Here is a 21,283-nt window from a genome sequence, read left to right as displayed (position 1 = left end):
ACAGACTCTACATGTCTCTTTGTATTTCGCCTTCTTAATTTTTCGTTTGTGTGAGAGGACTTTATTTGACTGTGTGCATCTTAGTTATGCAGAGGCCAGATGTAATACTTAAATCTTTTAAGTAATAAAAAGCGCCGCTTTTCGAGAAAAAAAAACAAAGTAACATTCTATTTTAACCTTTACCTTTATATCCCTGTGCATCTTTTAAACACATCAAGCAAAGAATATGATGATGGAATTGGCAGCCTTGAGTAACAGCTAGCGAAGCAAAGAATTCACAGCTTTTATTTAGAGAGAAAAAGCACGCAAAGCAGACGCAACGAATGCCTGCTAGCTCATGCGTACGCATAATTCCATATGCATGCCCCGTTTCCTGTATGAGCTAGCGAAGCTACATCCATATTCCTTTTACTCAAGGCACATGTCTCCATGCAACTTCCAGTTTCCTTGTCCACCTCTTCGATCTATCTAGGCTTCTGCCATCGCCGCAATTGATCAAGGTACCAACCTGAATCATTTTGTATACATATCTACAGATTAGTTAATTCTTTCTCCAAATTTGTAAGAGTCATTCTTAATGAGGAATGATGTTAACTTCTTCAAATGTGTTTGTGTAAGAAAGAAAGGAATTAGCTGCATTCACATCGTGTGACATGGAGCTGCTGGCATTGTCGCTAAGCGGGAACTAGACCATAAAAGCCAAACAAGAAGATTGGTTCGATTCATCATGCCTCCAGAGGTAATCCATCACTCACCTTGATATTCAGTGATTTTTTTTTTGTGTGGAATGATCTTCAACGACTAATTCTGCAGATTTGTGACCTACTTCATTCTTTAGCCAGTGAGCTAAACTCAGATCTTGACTAGTGGTATAGTCAAGAATTTAAATGAATTTAATTATGACAAACTTGATTAGTGATTAAGCGGTTGTCACTCACTTGCATGTTTTTATATGCACCACTTGCTCGTTGCTTTTATTTGTGTTAATAAGTTACGTCCTAATGATTTATGATTTTTTTAGTTATGATGCAGTTTGTGGTTTGAAATGAAAGAGTTGCATAAATAAAACAAAAAAAATATGGCGAATCTCATTTGGTGTTATTGTTTTTGCACATTACAGAAGATCTGGATCCAGGCGAAAAACATCGATGCTGCAGCAGGAGAGATAATTGGTGTTTTGGAGGATACAAGCAAAGGAAATGTGATCTACTTCAAGGGCTGGGAAGGATTTGGAGCATCCGCTGTTCTCAATCTGGTGGCCCAACGCCTGAAATCATCCACGAGACTGAACAAGTTTGACAAGGTTATCCATGTAGATTGCTCGGTGTGGAAAAGCATGAGGGCCCTGCAAAAGGTAGTAGCAGAGGAGCTGGACCTTCCACAGTCTGTGATGGCCATCTTTGATCTATGCGACGAGGAGGACGATTTCAATGGGATGGATCAAGGATCCAGAGGGGTGATAGCAGATATCAGAAGGGAAATCTTCAGAAAGCTTGTTAACAGTATATTTGTGGTGGTTTTTCACAATGGGAGCAGAAGATACATTGATTTGTACGATTGTGGTGTCCCAGTAACAACATTTTTGAGTAACAAGATGTTGTGGACCTGGCACGGGAGGTTCCGGAGCAATCTCATACTAGAAGAAGGGGAAAAGGAAAAGATGAAGAGTCAGACAGATGTTCGCTTATTTCCTTCTCATACTGGATGTGAAATTGAGGAAGGGCGAGATGTACTGCATGAAGAGGCTTTGGAAGTTGCCAAGTGCACGGGGATTGTTCATCCTGACGATATGAGCCACAAGATAGTCATGGAGTGCCTCATATACAGGACACTGATTGTTACGGACATGAAGACACATGCACCAAACTATTGGATCTGCGATGGCATTATACAGGGCCAAGACAATGCATCAGCATGGGAGATTGGCAATTCTCTGCACAGAAACATGTGCTTGGATTTTGATTTAACATATAATGAGGAAACAACTCCCGTGCTACAGGTGTCGGATGATTTACTTGTTAACCGCTGGAATTTCACCACCCACAAACAACTCCTAGAGGATAAGGCTGGAGCGTTGCCTCCTCAGGTGACATCCTTCTTCCTTTTTGCAGATGAATCACCAACAGATAGAGCATCAATATTGCCGGTTAGCATGTTTCAACATTCACAAAGCAGCAAGCTACGTGTGTTACACCTGTCTCATTGCACCTTCAGTTTTGCATCTCCTCCCTTCGTCCATTGCGTCCAACTAAGATTGCTCCATCTGGACCATTGCAGAAATATCACAGAGGATGATGAGCATCCAAGCCACAATGAAGACATATCATGTTTCCAGAAGCTATGGGTGCTGGATCTGAGGTATACACACTGGTCCTGGTTGCTAAGTGAAAAGATGAAGAGATTGATGGTTGAACTCAGGGAGCTGAATGTGGAGGGAGTCAAGCATGGGAGCATCAGTGATTTGTGGGATGGTAGACATAGCCTTGTCATACTTCGAGTAACAGCAGCAGATCCAGTCCCTACGGAGAACAAAGACAAATATAGTCAAGCACAATTCCCCAATATGTCCAGTACAAATAGCCTTACGACATCTTCCTTCATCAACGATGTCCTGCCTTCTTTGCTTGAGTCATTTAGCTTCAGTAACAAATCTACAACTACTGCCAAGATATCTAGCATCTCCTTCCGGGGTTGTTCTCAGTTGAAGAATATACTTCTCAGAGGTAATTTGGGGAGCCTGGAGGAGCTGGACCTCTCGGGAACGGCAGTGAAAACCCTTGACCTCAGAGAAGTGGAAGCTCCAAACCTCAAGCGTCTCATGCTGCTGGGCTGTGAGAAGCTCTGTGCAATATTATGGCCATCGGAAGATAAAAGGACAAGGGTTTTGGAGAAGTTGCAGATCAACACCATCCAATCTGCATCACCTAGCCATAATAATTCGGAAGAGAAGACCAACGACGCTAGTACTGCTGCAGGATCATCATCTATCCTTACTTTTGGGGCTTCACCACAAGACATCGGTCGAACTGCATCTTTTGAGTTTCAGTGGTACATATCTGTAGTGGATCCAAGGCTCATGTGGTCGCTTCTTACCTTTCAACAACAACTTCTTGGGGAAGAATTTGTATACATGGAGATTGGTTCATTTTCTGCAACTGGAGCTGCTGTTGGTGGTTGTGAAGTTGCTCAAGGCATCGCGAGCCAGCAGCAGATTACTCAATACTTATATGCAAGAGATATCTTGCAAGAGCGCCTGCAAGTTGTCAGTGCTATAGAAGGTGTTATTAGCTGGATGTGGGCTTGCCCACCTATTCCTACTCCAAGTCCTCGAGACTGCTGGTACTTCCACATGCAAGATGAAGAGAGTATGGAGAGAGGATCGTTACAGCGGCAACACAACACCAAAAGGATTAGTACCAGTGTTGCTTCAGCCCCTCTCCTTATATGTAATTATGCAAAGATGTTGTATGTGCATGATAGCTCGTCCATCACTTGCGTTCCGTGCCCACAAGGTTCAAGGTGGCCGTGGCTTAAATGGTGCCGAGTTGAGAGGTGCCCCAAGCTATGCTCTGTCTTTGCTACTCCCCAACTAAGTGATGACCTGGACGTCTTTTGGTCCTTGTCTACGTTCTGGGCGTCCCAGCTCCTGAAGGCGCGCTACATCTGGAACTGGAGTGCAGTAGGTCAACCTGGTGGAGATTCGTTCGAAGACCTAGCGTTCTTGCACCTGGACTATTGCCCCAGACTCATACATGTGCTTCCCTTGTCTGAGCATATGGACACCCTGCCTAGCCTGGAGACGCTGGAGATCGTGTGCTGCGGTGATCTGAAGGAAGTCTTCTCTTTGGACCCTAATCGCCAAGAGAAGCAGGAAACTATAGAATTTCCCAAGCTAAGAAGGATCCACCTGTACCAGCTCTCCAACCTACAAAGCATCTGTGGGAGCAGGATGTCCGCGCCGAACCTTGAGACCGTCAGAATCCGGGGCTGTTGGGGCCTTCGACGCCTGCCGGCAGTCAGCGGCAGCACCACCAACCGGCCCAAGGTGGACTGCGAGAAGGACTGGTGGGACAACCTGGAGTGGGACGGTGTGGAGGCGAAGCACGACCCTTCGCTCTATGAGCCGAGCCACTCGCGATACTACAAGAAGGCCCACGTACCAAGGGTCACCGTTCTCAGGTGAGGTGCGTACGGGGTTTCTGTCCCTACTTTGAACAATAACTTGGTGTGCTAGCGAACTTAAACTTACTGTTTCTGTCTGTACTACTTTTGTTTTGTCCTGGTATATGCATGCATAGTATCATCCCATTGACGGTTTGTTATGCCACACTGTAGGTAATCAATTCCTTCCATAGGTCGGTCGCTACTGGCATGCCCACCCTATTGGTGCTACCGTGCTACCGTGCTCAGCTGAAGCTTTCTCTGGAGTGCACGGGTGTGTGTGTGTGTGTGTGTGTGTTGCTGCCTTACTTCGTGCTGCTTGATTGGTCCATGTGGTTGTGTGAAATCTGTATGGCGGTGCGTCTTTCAGTTCAGTTTGATTAGATTTGAGCTGGTTTTGCTTGATTTGGTTTGTTTGGCCATTGTTGCTCGAGGAAGCCATGGATGCGTCAGAGTAAGCTTGGATCATCTGGTTGGATAGATGATACAGGGTACAAGCTCTGAGCCAGAGAGTAATATATAAGAGGGCATTCAGCTTGGGTGGCATGAGCACCCTGCCTGCTCCTGCTGCTGCTATGCTGTTGCTCTCCATTTGTGTGTTGTGGTGTGTGATTTGTCAGCTACAGACTGATTATTGTAATGCTAAGCAATTCCTTCAGACTGCTATACAAATGGTGATTTGTGTGTGTCATCATATATATATACTGTAGCTTTCTATGTTTTGTTCGGTGCTGATCATATAACCTTTTGGAATTTTGATCAATTTTTTATTGACTGGTTGTTGCTTCAAACCGTTCCTTTTTACTAACTAGAATACATTTAGACTTGGATTAGAGTAGATAATAAGCCACAAGCGGTTAACTGATTAGAATTCTAGGCCCTATTGGCTGTAGCAGATGTGGCTTAGGCAACTATGAATGTAGCAAGACTGAATATGTTAACAACCAGTACATACATGGCAGGGACGTAGTAGCAGAATCCTTTTTCTTATCCATGTACGTCACTGACATGACAAACAAAGTTGCTCAACTAGCTTGCCTGCAGCACCTCCAGGGGAAACCACCGACGTGTGTTTTCGTGACAATTCGACGAATTCAGAAGATTTCCGCAACAGATTCAGATAAGTGGCACCGATCAGCTCTCCATATGGCGGCGGGGTGCATCTAAAATCTACAGCGACAACTTCGACCATGTTCAAGACGAAATGCCCAGCCAAACTCAAGGCTTTTTTGCCCGGCTTCTCTTCTTTAATGCCAGGCTAAATTAAGCACCATAGATGAGCAGAGCTAGTTTTAATTAAACACGAAATTTCTTCAGGGATAATGGTCCCGTCTGCTCTCTGTGCGCCCGTGGAGATTACTAGGGATAATCTTTGGAGGAATTTGCTATTTTTTAGTAGGTACCGCTGAGCATCCTTTAATCTTCATTCACCTTAATTACTCTCCTTCCAATTCTTTGGAGAAGATGATATCTCTGTCAGTCCACGAGGTCTTTGAATATGCCTTTCTCTTGAGTGAAACTTCAACTGTGTGGTAGCTGCCTCCGCTGCTGCTAATAAACTGGGCGCGTCCAAGGTTCTGCAACACCTGCATCATCGACCTCGCAGCAGTGGTCCAGCAGTGGGGCGCCGCAAGGAGCTCTCCTCGGCACCCGTTGCTGACGTACCAGTGGGGCCAGGGGCTGCTGCACTGTTGGGATCTTTTCAAGGATATTTTTTTCTTTGATAAAGGACATTTCATTGAACTGATATATTGAGGTGATACAATCGTATCGAAAGAATGCCCGGCCTTTGCATAGCTTGATGCACACAGCCAACAAGTCCAAAGTTCCCAAAACTAAAAAAACATGTTACAGCTAACATAATTGCTCACTCCAGCCTATCATGTGGCAGATCCATGGCGGTAGAAAACCTCCCTGACCGTACGCTCCAGCCGTGTAGACGTCATCATAAAAAGGTCCATGTCCTCCGGCCTCTGCAGGATAAACCAAGTACGGAGCCATCGTATACATACATGAATAACCTGCACAGGAGATGAAACATATTTATTATTAAGAATCACATCATTCCTGGTAAGCCACAATGCCCAGCATTAGGCAGCCGCCCCCATAAGAATATATGCAAAAAATTGTTTATCAATACCCCGCAACCAGTTGCCGAACATGTTACGTGCACTACATGAGGATATAAATTTAAAGCTACTTAAATTATGGCTCAAACTGTCCGAGCAAACTTACACTCAAAACATAAGTGTTTAATAGACTCGCCATGTTGGTAAAATGCACATATCTTGAGGGGCGGAGCTGGACCCCAGGCACCCAGGGCCCAGGTCCGGGGCGTGGAAAATGTAACAGGACATTAGTATATAGGATTTTCTGCAGGCCCGGGGTGCAGCCCAGTGAAATAAAGCAGTCCAAAGCCTTGATGGGCTGTGTTACGTGAAACGAACGCGCAGTTCTAAAAAACAAAACAAAAAATCCCACGATCTAATTCCCACGCACGAGGCACAGGAGACGCAGCGCTGTTGCTGAAAAAGAGGAAGAGTAAGAGGAAACGCAGCGCTCGCGCGGCGGCCGGCGAGTCGCATCGATCTCCAGAGAAAAAAGACTCCAGCGCTCGCGCGGGGGCTGCCGTCTGCAGTGGCGTCGCGTCCGCCCCGTCACGCCCCTGCTCCCGGTCGCCGCCTTCCTGTCCTGTTTTTCGTTCACCCGCGTGGCGCGCCATCCCTAGTTGTTTCGCTGCTGGCTGCCGCACCTTGTATGCCTCTAATTTTCTATGAAACCTTTTCTGTTCCCCCCCTGATGCTTTCCACTTGTAGTCTTGTACCATGTTCTATTCGTGTCAGTGTATAAACTGCTTCGAACTGAAATTTAAATGAAATAATATGTGTGTGTATGCATCCAATCATATATCAAGGGTATTGTTGAAATCAAATTGATGTCAATGCCAATTTAATTTCATATTGTAGAAGAAGATGTAGAGATTTTTTTCACCGGTTGCTAAATAAAGCAAGATGTATTTGCAAGTATTGATGATGATGATGATATTGTATATCGCTTTCAAACATATAGGTCTCGCAAAGGGCTTTTACCTCGTTAAAGTGGCAAGTTTTTATATTTGTATTAGTTAATGATAATTGTTTCACTTCAGGTTTATGCCTTCTCTTATGAAATTTTTCTTTTGATCTCTTGAAGGTGTTGGCTCTTCTTCCACTGTTGATGAGGTTATGCGCGGCACTAGTGAAGTAAACCATTGATTTGGTACTTTTTTCATCACGCAATGTTCTTTGTTTATCATGTTTTTATCTTTTTTGTCGTATCGTTAAGCATTGAGTTTAAATTCTAAGTTTTTCTTGCAACTGAGACGTATTTTTAGGATGTCTCTTGAGGTAGCTAAATGCCTTATGAACATTAAGTTTTTCCCTCCGGGCGAAAAAATTTAGGCTCAGGGCTTGCTCCAATCCTGGCTCCGCCACTGCATGTCTTGCTACCTTGCCAGTTGCGTCGTGTCAAATTATCTTTAATTGAGATGACCCCTCTGTTTAGAAACCAGAGGAATATCTTCACTCTTAAAGGAATTTTGAATTTTCACAATTTCATGTTATCAACCGGAGCCTCACAATGAACCATTGCATCATACATGGACTTGACTGAATGACATTCTAATGCAAATTCCATCGAAAAATGTCCAGGCACCTGATAACACAATAGCCTCCAGGTGTATGAGTAATTCATTCCATGCTGTCAGGCGAGGCCCTAAAAGATCCCCACGGAAAGAAATATCAGGGTTTTCTTGTCCCAAAACTTGTTTGATCGTGAGAAATTTATGTCTGACAATCCAGTACAAGCTAGGGTATTGCACCATGAGTGAGGTGTTATCTCCTCGAGGATATAACATGAAATTTCCCTTGTCTCAGGAAACATATGTATCATAGTGCAGACCGGCGATACCCTGTCGTGGGACTGATGTTTTCGCTTGAGTTGTTTCCATCATTTTTGGCAACAAAATTTCAGCCTAAACTGGCATGGTCTCCTGGCTGCAAATCGCGCCGAGTTTTCCCAGCCGCGATTGCAGCCATTCACCCACGATTTAAAATCATGGATAGAACCTGTACAAGCCTCAGTCTCATTACTCTCTTGCCGAGTAGATATGTTTTTGTTGAGAGAGAGAGAGAGAGAGAGAGTTTGGTAGCAGTGTTTCTGCTTCTCTCTTTTGCCGTGAACTAATGTGTTTGACTCCTTGATAGGGGAATTTAAAGAACATGTATATTTGTTAAAAGTAGAGACCGTGTTAATTCTGTAAGCCATCACCGTTTTGTAGATGGATTATACTTTTTTGTAAAGGAGCTGCATATGTTTCCAAGTTTTTACTTAGTGAAATTTTGGTAATTGTTTCGCTCATTCCATTTGCAAGCTATCTCAACTAATTGCTCATTGGTAAGTGGAAATGTTGGTAGACCGATTAAAATTGACTACGACACTAAGGAAATGGTTCAGAACATCAGATCAACAGACATAGGTTTCACTTGAGTGAGGTTGCCCAAACGTGGCAAAGTAATGAGGCGGCCTCAACATGGAAGCTAGACATACATGTCGGTCCGCACCACTGAACTGGCTCGGTTTTGGTATCTGGTTCTGTTTGATGTTTTTTACAAAACTCTGCAGTGCAAGTTACAGCTGTACAAGTATATGTGGTCCAAAATGCAATTTTTGGCATGAAGATGGTGTACAAGTATATGCAAACAGAAATTAGTTAATTAAATTTATGTTTCAGAGGTAGTCTCAGTGGCCAAAACGTCATTTTCTGTTACTCAAGACTGACCAGATATAGACTGATACAGAACTTGGTTAACTGACGGGATGACAGGCAACAAAGTAACATTCTATTTTTATCTTTACCTTTATATCCCTGTGTATCTTTAAGCACAGCAAGCAAAGAATTTGATGATGGATGTGGTGTGTGTGAAGCAAGGAATTCACAGCTTTTATTTATAGAGATAAAGCACAAAGAAAAAGCGCGCAAAGCAGACGCAAGGAATGACAGCTCATGTGTATGCAAACATAGCTGCATATGCCAGCTCCGTTTCCTTACTTGCTAACTAGCGAAGATATATCCATATTCCTTGTACGCAAGGCACACGTCTCCTTGCAACGTCCAGTTTCCTTGTCCACCTCGTCGATCTATTTTGCTTCTGCGGTCTATCTAGGCTTCTGCCAGCGCCGCAATTAATCAAGGTACCAGCCCGAATCATTTTGTATACATATCTGCAGATTAGTTAATTCTGTTAGAGTTATAATATAAGTCATGTACCCTTTTATATTTATCCCGTTGTATAAGGGGTTTTCCTGCATATGTTCCACACCTGTACATGTATATATATCGGCCTATGGCCTCATGGGAATACAAGTTGCATATTTCCTAACATGGTATTAGAGCCTTAGGTTTTTTTTCGCACGCGCAACTCGTGCTCCCGATCCAATCTCCGAGCGGCCGTCGTCCTTCTTCTTCGAGCGGCGCTGCTCTCTCCTCATCAATCCGGCCGGCTAGTCTGCTGGTCTCCGCCTCCAGCCCGGGCAATCCATCCAATCCTCCCGCTGCTGCTGCTTGTCCAGGATTGAACAGCTGCTGCTGTTGCCCAGGACGCCAGCCCATCTCGTTTTCCAATCTGCAACTGCTGCTGCTTCGCTCGGGGTGCTGCCCGCAAGAGCGGCTCGCCCTCCAGATCGGGTCCTGCCCGCAAGAGCGGCTTGCCCTCCAGATCCCGTCGTCACCTGCCGCCGTCTGAGGGCCGCCGCACCGGATCCCGCCCCCAGCTGCCATTCTCGCTGGGTTTCGCCGGATTCCCGTGCCGGATCCCGCTCCCAGCCGCCGTCCTCGTCCGGATTCTGCTGATTTCGGATCTCTGCTAAAAAAAATGTCTGCTGCATCGGGCTATGTTGCTGTCCCTCGCTGTCCAGTGATCTTCGATGGTACTAACTACACCGAGTTCGCTGGCTTCATGCGCATTCACATGCGTGGCATTCGTCTCTGGGGTGTTCTTTCTGGCGAGGTCTGCTGTCCGCCACGTCCGGTCCCTCCGGTGGCCCCTACTCCGCCGACTCCACTGGTTCTTCCTACGGACGCTAATCAGGCCGCCAAGGATGTGGCTAAGCTTGCTGATGAGACTGCTGATCGTGCTTATGATGAGAGGGTTTTGGCTTATGAGGAGGCTCTTCAGACGTATCATGGTGCTTTGTATGTTTACACCCAGTGGCTTGATGATGATGCTCGTGCTGCAGCTGTTCTCACTGCTAGTGTTCTGCCTCAGTTTGCTTCTGAGTTTCTGGGTCTTCCTACTGTCTTTCAGATGTGGAGCTGTCTTCGTCAGCGCTATGAGCCCTCTGGTGATGCCTTATACCTTTCTGTGGTTCGTCAGGAGCATGCTCTTCAGCAGGGTGACTCTACTGTTGATGACTTTTATGCACAGGGTTCTGCTATCTGGCGCCAGCTTGATTCTCTCCGCAGTGCTGGTTGTCGTACTTGCCCCTGCTGCCAGGCTGTCCAAGCCAATTTGGACTTTCATCGCGTCTACGAGTTCCTGTCTCGGCTCCGTAAGGAGTTTGAGCCCCGGCGTGCTCAGTTGTTTGCTCGTGGCCGTATTTCTCTCATGGAGGCGCTTTCAGAGATTCGTGCTGAGGAGACTCGCTTACGTGGTGCTGGTTTGCTGGAGGTTCCCTCTGTGCTCGCTACTCGGGCTTCTTCCACTCCACCTGCTGCACCGACCCATTCTCGCTCGAGTGCTCCGCCGCTCTTGCCCACTCCTTCTGGAGGCTCAGGTCGCCCCCGTCCACATTGTGACTACTGCAACAATGATGGTCATATTAAGTCCCAGTGCTACACAAAGCGGAAACAACCGCGCAAGGCGCGATCATCATCCTCAGGGACTTCGTCATCTCCCTCGACAGCTTCAGCCATTGCTTTGACTGAGCAGGATATTCTGAGACTTAAGCGTCTGCTCGCGGCTTCAGGTTCTTCCTCGATGGGTACTGCTGCTTCTGTGACTGATGCTTCCCGCATTGAGCAACCGCCCTCTACACAGTCAGGTACATCCCCATGGGTTCTAGACTCTGGAGCTTCTTTTCATATGTCTTCTCATTCTTCCGCTTTGTCCTCTCTTCGATCGCTGGATTCTCCTGTTCATGTCTTCACTGCTGATGATACTCCACTTTCTGTTGCTAGTAGAGGCAATCTTTCCACTCCTTCTTATTCTGTTCCTGATGTTGCTCATGTTCCTCGACTTACCATGAGTCTGTTTTCTGCTGGTCAACTTACTGATTCTGGTTGTCGTGTCATCCTTGACGTTGACTCTTGTTCTGTCCAGGACCGTCACACGCACACTCTGGTTGGGGCTGGCCCTCGCCGCCGTGATTCTCAGGGTCTTTGGGAGTTGGACTGGCTTCATGTTCCTTCCGCTGCCACCACCATCGCCAGTTTCTCTGCTTCTGTCGCCTCTGCTACTGGTTCCTTCAAGCAGTGGCATCATCGACTTGGTCATCTGTGTGGTTCTCGGTTGTCGTCTTTAGTTCGTCGAGGTCTTCTGGGGTATGTCTCAGGAGATGTCTCTTTAGAGTGTCAGGGTTGTCGTCTTGGCAAGCAGATTCAGTTACCATATTCACATAGTGAGTCAGTGTCTAAGCGTCCTTTCGATTTAGTCCATTCTGATGTATGGGGTCCGGCTCCTTTCGCTTCGAAAGGTGGTCATAAATACTATATTATTTTTATAGATGATTTCTCTCGTTACACATGGCTTTATTTCATGACTTCTCGTAGTGAGGTGTTGTCTATTTATAAGTGTTTTGCTGCCATGGTTCATACTCAGTTCTCTTCACCCATTCGTGTTTTTCGTGCTGACTCCGCTGGCGAGTATATCTCTAAGATGTTGCGTGGTGTCCTTGCTGAGCAGGGTACTCTTGCCCAGTTCTCTTGTCCTGGTGCTCATGCTCAGAATGGTGTGTCTGAGCGCAAGCATCGTCACCTTCTTGAGACGGCTCATGCGATGATGATCGCCGCCTCTCTTCCGCCTCATTTTTGGGCTGAGGCTATCTCCACTTCCGCCTATCTCATCAACCTTCAGCCGTCCGCTGCTTTGCAGGGTGGTGTTCCTTTTGCGCGTCTTTTTGATCGTTCTCCGGATTATTCGATGCTTCGCTTGTTTGGTTGTGTTTGCTATGTTCTTCTTGCCCCCCGCGAACGCACTAAACTGACCGCTCAGTCTATTGAGTGTGTCTTCTTAGGCTACAGTGATGAGCATAAGGGCTATCGTTGTTGGGATTCTATTGGTCGTCGGATGCGTATCTCTCGAGACGTGACTTTTGATGAGTCTCGTCCCTTCAACCCACGCCCATCTTCCTCGATTTTTTCAGTGGAGGATATCTCTTTCCTCACATTTCCTGACTCACCTATCACCCCCGTCGCGCCTGTGCCTATTCGTTCCACTTCCTCTGCTTCTCCACCTCTAGTCGATTTGCAGCCACCATCTTCTCTGGTCTCCTCGCCTAGCATGTCACCGGATTCTACACCTTCATCTCCGGTGACTTCTTCGTCACCACCCCCCGATTCTACCTTGGCGATTCCTCCTTCTCTTGTTCCATCTTTTCCTCAGCATTACACTCGTCGTTCACGACCTGTGGATGCCTCATTGGATGAGTCGTCCTCTTCCTCTCAGCCTACTTATGGCTTGCGTTCTCGTCCTCGTCCGCCTGTTGATCGCTTTGGTTTTCCCACTTCTGGTGCTGCTGTTCTTGAGCCGACTTCTTATCGTCAGGCTGTTGTTCATCCTGAATGGCAGTTTGCGATGGCAGAGGAGATTGCTGCTCTTGAACGCACTGGTACCTGGAATCTTGTTTCTCTTCCTCCTAGAGTCTGTCCCATCACTTGTAAGTGGGTCTACAAGGTTAAGACTCGCTCCGACGGTTCTCTTGAGCGTCACAAAGCTCGTCTTGTGGCTCGTGGTTTTCAACAGGAGCATGGTCGTGATTATGACGAGACTTTTGCTCCTGTGGCCCATATGACCACTGTTCGTACACTTTTTGCCGTTGCCTCTGCACGCCACTGGTCTATATCTCAGCTTGATGTTAAGAATGCCTTTTTTAATGGTGAGCTGCGTGAGGAGGTGTACATGCAGCCACCCCCTGGGTATTCTGTTCCTGATGGCATGGTATGTCGTCTTTGTCGCTCTCTCTATGGCCTTAAGCAAGCCCCTCGCGCCTGGTTTGAGCGTTTTGCCTCTGTGGTCACTACTGCTGGTTTTTCAGCCAGTGCTCATGATCCAGCCTTGTTTATTCACCTTTCTCCTCGTGGTCGGACTCTTCTTCTTCTCTATGTTGATGACATGGTCATCACTGGGGATGACCCCGAGTATATTGCCTTTGTAAAGGCCCGTCTTAATGAGCAGTTTCTTATGTCTGATCGTGGACCTCTTCGCTACTTTCTTGGGATTGAAGTCTCTTCTACCTCTGATGGCTTTTTTATATCCCAGGAAAAGTATATCCAGAATCTTCTTGCTCGTGCTGCTCTCACTGACGAGCGTATTGTTGAGACTCCTATGGAGCTCAATGTTCACCTCCGTGCTACTGATGGTGATCCTCTCCCTGACCCGACGCGTTATCGTCATCTTGTTGGCAGTCTTGTCTATCTAGCTGTCACTCGTCCGGACATCTCTTATCCGGTTCATATTCTGAGTCAGTTTGTCTCTGCTCCCACATCGGTTCACTATAGTCATCTCCTTCGTGTTCTCCGATATCTTCGGGGCACGATCTCTCACCGTCTATTCTTTCCTCGCTCCAGTTCTTTACAGCTTCAGGCCTATTCGGATGCTACGTGGGCTAGTGATCCTTCTGATCACCGTTCACTTTCTGCTTACTGTGTTTTTCTTGGTGGTTCTCTCATTGCCTGGAAGACGAATAAACAGATTGCAGTTTCCCGTTCGAGTGCTGAGGCTGAGTTGCGAGCCATGGCTCTTTTGACGGCAGAGGTGACTTGGTTACGGTGGTTACTTCAGGATTTTGGTGTTTCTGTCACTACACCGACTTTGCTCTTATCTGACAGTACAGGTGTTATTAGCATTGCGCGCGATTCTGTGAAGCATGAGCTCACCGAGCATATTGGTGTTGATGCTTTCTATGTGCACGCTGGTGTGCAGGATCAGGTTATTGCTCTTCAGTATGTGCCTTCTGAGTTACAGTTGGCGGATTTCCTGACGAAGGCCCAGACTCGAGCACAACATGGCTTTTATCTCTCCAAACTCAGTGTTGTTCATCCACCATGAGTTTGAGGGGGGGTGTTAGAGTTATAATATAAGTCATGTACCCCTTTGTATTTATCCCGTTGTATAAGGGGTTTTCCTGCATATGTTCCACACCTGTACATGTATATATATCGGCCTATGGCCTCATGGGAATACAAGTTGCATATTTCCTAACAAATTCCTTCTCCAAATCTGTACAAGCCATTAATTCTTTAATGAAAAATGATGTTAACTTGTTCATATGTGTACGAAAGGAAGGAATTTGCTGCCGCACATCGTTTGACCTGGAGCTACTGGCCTTGCCGCTAAGCAAGAACTAGATCATAACAAAAAAAGAAGATCGGTTCGATTCGTCATGTCTTCAGAGGTAATGCACCACTCACCTTCATCTTCAGTGATTAATGCTGCAGATTTGTGACCTACTTCGTTTCTTAAGCCAGTGAGCTCAACTCAGATCTTGACTAGTGGCATAGTCAAGAATATAGACGCATTTAATTACGACAAACTTGATCAATGATTAAGCGGTTATCACTCACTTGCATGATTTTATATGCACCACTTGATCCTTGCTTTTATTTGTGTTAATAAGTTCTGTCTTAATTGATTTATGGTTTCTTTTAATTATGATGCGCATTGTAGTTTGAAATGAAAGAGTTGCAGAAATAAAGCTAAAAATGGCGAGCCTCATTTGGTGTTATTCTTGTTGAACACTGCAGAAGATTAAGATCCAGGCAAAAAACATCGATGCCGCAGCAGGAGAGATAGTTGATGTTTGGAGGATACACGCAAAGGAAACGTTATCTACTTCAAGGGCTGGAGAGGATTGGGAGCATCCGCAGTTCTCAATCTGGTAGCCCAACGCCTGAAATCATCAACAAGATCGAGCAAGTTTGATAAGGTTATCCATCTGGACTGCTCCCTGTGGAAAAGCATGAGGTCCTTGCAAAAGGCAGTAGCGGAGGAGCTGGAGCTTCCGCAGTCCGTGATGGCCATCTTCGATCAGTATGACGAGGACGACGACTTCAATGGGAAAGATGAAGGCTCCAGAGAGGTGATAGCAGATATCAGGATGGAAATATTTAGAAAACTCTATAACAGTAGATTTCTGGTGGTTTTCCACAACGGAAGCAACAGATACATTGATTTGTATGAGTGTGGTGTCCCAGTAATATCACTTTTGGGTAACAAGGTCTTGTGGACCTGACACGGGAGGTTTCGGATGGGTCTCAGATTAGAAGATGGGGAAAAGGTAAAGATGAAGAGTCAGACAAATGTTCGCTTATCTGCTTCTCCTAAATCTGCATTTGAGGAAGAGCGAGATATACTGCATGAAGAGGCTTTGGACGTTGCCAAGTGCACTGGGATTGTTCAGCCCGACGACATGAGCCACAAGATAGTCATGGAGTGCCTCATATACAGGGACCTGCTTTCTATGGAATTGAAGACACATGCACCAAACTATTGGATCTGCGATGGTATTATACAGGGCCAAGACAATGCATCAGCATGGGACATTGGCAATTCTCTTCAGAGAAATTTGAGCTTGGATTGTAATGCCAACTATAATAAGGCCGCAGCTCCCGTGCTACAGGTGTCAGATGATTTACTTGTTAACTGCTGGAATTTCACCACCCACAAACAACTCCTTATAAAGGATAATAGTCGTGTGCTGCCTACTCAGGTGACATCAGTCCTCCTTTCTGCAGATGAACCACCAAGAAATACAACAGCAATATTGCCAGTTGGCATGTTCCAACATTCACAAAGTAGCAAGCTGCGTGTGTTACATCTGTCTCATTGCACCTTCAGTTTGCATCTCCTCCCTTCGTCCATTGTGCCCAACTAAGATTGCTCCATTTGGAGAAGTTGCACATCAGCACTGTCCAATCTGCATCACCTAGCCAGAACAATTGGGAAGAGAAGACCAAGAAGGCTAGTGTTGCCGGAGGATCATCATCCATCCTTGGTTTTGGGGAATTGCATCTTTTGAGTTTAATTGGTACATATCTGTTGTGGATCCAAGGCTCATGTGGTCGCTTCTTACCTTTCAACAACAACTTCTTGGGGAAGAATTTGTATACATGGAGATTGATTCCTCATGTCCTGCAAGTGGAGCTGCTGTTGGTGGCCGTGAAGTTGCTCAAGGCATCGGGAGGCAGCAGCAGATTGCTCCGTACTTATATGCAAGGGATGTCTTTCAGGAGCACCCGCCAGCTGTCAGTGCAATCGAAGGTGTGATCTGCTGGATGTGGGCTTGCACACCTATTCCTACTCCAAGTCCTGAAGACTGGTACTTCCACATGCAAGATGAAGAGAATATGGAGAGAGGATCGTTACAGCGACAATACAACAGTCAAAGGATTAGTACTGGTGTTGCTTTAGCCCCTGTTTTCACGTGTGATAATGCACGGTGATCTGAAGGAAGTCTTTCCTTTGGACCCTAAGCGCCAACAGAAGCAGGAAATTATAAGGTTTCCCAAGCTAAGGCACATCCACCTGTACCAGCTCTCCGCTCTAAAGGGCATCTGTGGGAGCAGGATGTTCGCGCCCAACCTTGAGACCGTCAAGGTCAGGGGCTGTTGGGGCCTTAGCCGCCTGCCGGCCATCAGCCGCAGCACCAGCAAGCGGCCCAAGGTGGACTGTGAGAAGGACTGGTGGGACAACCTGAAGTGGGACGGTCTCGAGGCGAAACACGACCCTTCGCTCTATGAACCACGCCACTCGCGATACTACAAGAAAGCCCACCTGCCAAGAGGCACCGTACTCAGGTAAGATATGTTTGGTCCATGTCTCCTTTCATTAATAACTTACTTAGTGTGCTAGCTAACTTACTTTTACCATTCTATCTGTACTAGTCTCTTTCTGGATTCTGATACTATGTATGTTTAAGGAATCAATCTTGTCATCAACGATTTGTTATGCTTCATTGTAGGTAAACAATTCCTTCCATGATTCGAGCGCTACAGGCACGTAGACCCTATGGTGCTACGGTGCTTAATTAGCAGAAGCTTTCTCTGGAGTGCACGTTTGTGTGTGTTGCTGTGCCTTACTTCATGCTGCTTGATTGGTCTGTGTGGTGGTGTGAAATCTGCATCTGCATTGCCATGGTGTGGTGGTGCGTCTTCCAGTTCAGTTTGATTTGATTTGGTTTGGTTTGTTTAGTTTGCTCAGCTTTGCTCGATGAAAGCCATATAAGCGTCAAAGTAAGTATGCATCATCGTGTTGGATAGATGATGCATGCATGGTACAAGCTTTGAGAGAAATAAATAAGAGAGGGCATTCAGCCTGAGCTGCATGAGCGACCTGCCTGCTCATGCTGTTGCTATGCTGCTGCTCTCCATTTGTTTGTTGTGGTGTGTGATTTGTCAGCTACAGACTGATTATTGTAATGCTATAAGCAATTCCTCCGACTTGTATACAAATGGTGATTCGTGTGTGTCATCATATATAAACTGTACCTTTTTATTTTGTTCTGCGCTGATCGTATAAACTTGTAGAATTTGGATCAATTTTTTCTTGACTGGCTATTGCTGGAAACCATTCCTTTTTACTAACTAGATTTAGACTTGGATTAGAGTAGATAATAATCCACAAGCGGTTAACTGATTAATTCTAGGTCCTATTGGCTGTAGCAGATGTGGCTTAGGCAACTCTGAACTTAGCAAGACTGGAGGTGTTGACAACCAGAACCAGTACACACATGGCAGGAAAGTAGTAGCAGTATGGAATCCTTCTTATCCATATCACTGAAATGACAGACAAAGTTGCTCAACTAGCTTGCCCGCAGCACCTCGAGGGGCAGCCACCGACGTGTGTCTTCGTGACATTTCGACGAATTCAGACGATTTCTGCAACAGATTCAGATAAGTGGCGCCGATCAGCTCTCCATATGGGAGCGTGGTGCATCTAAAATCTAGAGTGGCAACTTCGACCATGTTCAAGACAAAATGGCCAGAAAAACTCAATGCTTTATTCCCGGCTTCTCTTCTTTAATGCCAGGTTTGAATTTTATGACAACGATACCGGGTCCGGTTTGTTTTTAAGAATCGGCAGTGCAAGTTACAACTGTGGTAAAAATATGTGGCCAAAATGCAGTTTTTGGCATGAAAATGGTGTAAGTAGCAGTACATGCAAATAGAAATCAGTTTCCGCGAAAAAATATAGAAATTAGTTAATTAGATTTAAGTTTCAGATGTAGTCTCAGTGGCCAAAACGTCATTTTCTGCAACTCAAGACTGACGAGATATAGCCTGATACATAACTTGGTTAACTGACGGGATGACAAAAGCAACAAAGTAACATTCTATTTTTATCTTTACCTTTAAATCCATGTGTATATTTAAGCCCAACAAGCGAAGAACATGATGATGGATGTGGTGTGTGTGAAGCAAGGAATTCACAGCTTTTATTTAGAGAGACAAAGCACAAAGAAAAATCGCGCAAAGCAGACGTAAGGAATCCCAGCTCCGTTTCCTTTACTTGCTAGCTCGTCGGTCTACTTTGCTTCTGTGGTCTACCTAGCTTCTGCCAGCGCCGCAATTTATCAAGGTACCAACCCGAATCATTATGCATACATATCTTTTTTTTTTTTTGAAAAGGAGGTTATCCCCCGGCCTGTGCATCCGAAAGGTGCATGCGGCCATTTTGTTAATAAGCAAACAGTTCAACAAAAACGCCAAGTCTCAAAAAGCAAAAGGCTCGCAAAGAGCAAAAAATATGAAAACGGGATAGCCACAACCGGCAGAATAAAGATAGATAGGAAACTAAACACCTATCCTATTACATGACCGTCTCCCAACAAAGACGCCAGTCCGAAGCCAACCGAACGGAAATTAGGCCAAATTGGGACTATTTTAGTCCAGATCACTGCCAAGCCTGCTAGATCTGCCCTTGGTATTAGCAGCTAACTTTGCCTAAAGAAAATAGCATCTAGCTAGCTAACGTTGAACAGTGGCGGAGCCAACGTTGAACCATTGGGTTCAGATGAACCCAATGAAATTTGCTACTTACGTGCATGTCATGTACACATATTAGGCCTGACCCCAATAAAAAATTAAGCCTGACCCCATCAAGCAGCTAAACGCCACATGATTAGACAAATAAAAAGGCCCAAAAGCCCAGGCATCTTGGTTACACGACATCTCAAAAAAAAAAAGATCAATCAATACCTGTACAAAGAATACACGGACGGCAGCCGCACACCTCGTCGCTTTCCAACTCGCCTCGCCTCTTTCTCCGCCGTCTCGCCCAGATTTCGTTAGGCCGTCGCTTCGGTCCTCACCTGGACGCCCACGCCCGACGGCAAATAGCGCAGAAGCGCTCAACTGCAGTCTAAATCGAGGCAGTAAGATCACCTCCACATCTCTTCCCTCTGAACGTTCTACCCAATCTAAATCTAATGGCCTAGTACGGGACCTTTTTGCCCTAATTTTCTAATTCTTATGTTCGTGGACTTTGATTGATGTAGGCTATGGAAAGATATTTTTCAAAGAAGAGAAGTCGATCACCTGATCTCGATAATGATGCGGGGACATCGAGGTTACCCATTAGATGTAAGCAAAGTGCATCCAATGTCGCTACCAGTAGTCTCCCAAAGCCTTCTATCCACAAAGACATTGATTTAGATCAGTTGCCCTACAATCCGGCTGATCGGAAGAGAATTTGGGAGTACACAAGAAATCCTAAAAAGCAAGATGAGATTAGGTGCTGATATTTAACGAGGGGACCTTACAGGCCTCCGTCTACTTTTGTTTATCCACACAGGGACATTGGAGATACTCCACGGAGATTTAATCCAGACTGGTTTGAAGATTATGGTTGTTGGCTTGAGTGTAGTGACAAGGTGCATAAGGCCTTTTGTTTGTGTTGCTAATTTTTCAAAGATAATAATGAGGGACAAGCCGGGAGTGATGCATTTGGAATTAAGGGTTGGAACAAGAAAAGTAGGCTGGATACCCATGAGGGTAAAGGTAATGATAATAGCTTTCATAATGTAGTAGTAAAACAATGTGATTCTTTGATGAATAAAGATCAATCAATTCAGGTTGCTCTCGATAAGCAAACTGGTCTTACTAAAAAGCAAAATCGAATTCGGCTTAATGCTTTAATTGATTCGGTTAGATACTTGTTCCATCAAGGCTTAGCTTTCCGAGGCCATGACGAAACATAAGAGGAAAAAAAGGGGAACTTTCAAGAGTTGGTAAAGACTTTGGCAAATCAAAATGATGATATACTGAAGGTAGTTCTTGAGAATGCTCCAAAATTGCAAGTGGGTAAGTGGAGATATTCAGAAGGAAATTGCCAACTATTTTGCCAAGGTAACGTCATAGTTAAATTATAATTTCCTACTATTTTTGTTTTCTTACAAGTTACACTATTCTCTAATGATCCCCTTATTGTTATTTTCTTCCATGTTTTCAGAAAGATGAGAAGTTGGATCTGAAATATGAAGTTTATTTTGGTACTACTTTATCTATAATTTCATCCGATCTGTATGTTATGCACTCTTAATTTTTTCAAAGTAACAAATATGTGTGATAAGTAATATCATATTCATATTCATATTCATTATGCGGACTTTGACTGATATAATCTTGTTGCAATATGTCCGAAAGTAGGACTTAGTTCATCATAAAAAATCACAACTAGTTAGTGAATGAACCCATTGACGAAAATTTCTGGCTCCGCCCCTGACTAAGTGTATATCATTGCCGTGCATGCAAAATGCAATGCATGCCCTGAAGGACTATATAATTCCGCTAAACGACACCCGCGCGACATGATGCATATGACCGATCCAAATTAATCCAACAAGGGGGATGTTTCAAAGTAAAAATTAG

General features: G+C 45.3%; 2 protein-coding genes and 1 long non-coding RNA gene across 5 annotated transcripts; 2 read left to right on the top strand and 1 right to left on the bottom strand.

Annotated features, from left to right (window-relative positions):
- The first annotated feature begins 310 nt into the window (after positions 1–310).
- Positions 311–4,884, top strand: LOC123051153 (uncharacterized). 3 transcript variants are annotated; one of them, XM_044473960.1, is made up of 4 exons: positions 311–500; positions 623–739; positions 1,121–4,179; positions 4,336–4,884. In XM_044473960.1, the coding sequence occupies exons 2-4, from the start codon at positions 728–730 to the stop codon at positions 4,337–4,339; spliced, it is 3,075 nt and encodes a 1,024-aa protein (XP_044329895.1). In that variant the 5' UTR covers positions 311–500; positions 623–727; the 3' UTR covers positions 4,340–4,884. The 3 variants fall into 3 exon arrangements, with proteins under 3 accessions (XP_044329895.1, XP_044329894.1, XP_044329896.1); XM_044473959.1 differs by having other exon boundaries at positions 1,121–4,184; XM_044473961.1 differs by having other exon boundaries at positions 312–500; positions 619–739; positions 1,121–4,184.
- An 11,925-nt stretch (positions 4,885–16,809) lies between these two features.
- LOC123048320 (putative disease resistance protein At1g63350) lies at positions 16,810–17,909 on the top strand. The gene is made up of 2 exons (XM_044471447.1): positions 16,810–17,212; positions 17,377–17,909. The coding sequence occupies exons 1-2, from the start codon at positions 16,848–16,850 to the stop codon at positions 17,378–17,380; spliced, it is 369 nt and encodes a 122-aa protein (XP_044327382.1). The 5' UTR covers positions 16,810–16,847; the 3' UTR covers positions 17,381–17,909.
- Positions 17,910–19,392: 1,483 nt separating this feature from the next.
- On the bottom strand, positions 19,393–21,131 carry LOC123048319 (uncharacterized). Its single transcript, XR_006423266.1, has 3 exons — positions 19,952–21,131; positions 19,613–19,775; positions 19,393–19,480 (listed from the first exon to the last, which is right to left on the bottom strand). It is a non-coding gene; the product is annotated as an uncharacterized lncRNA (long non-coding RNA).
- Positions 21,132–21,283: the final 152 nt, after the last annotated feature.

Source organism: Triticum aestivum, chromosome 2D, assembly GCF_018294505.1.
Source record: "Triticum aestivum cultivar Chinese Spring chromosome 2D, IWGSC CS RefSeq v2.1, whole genome shotgun sequence".
NCBI lineage: Eukaryota > Viridiplantae > Streptophyta > Magnoliopsida > Poales > Poaceae > Triticum > Triticum aestivum.
The sequence above is the reverse complement of the archived record's forward strand: the minus strand, read 5'-3'. Positions and strand labels throughout refer to the sequence as shown.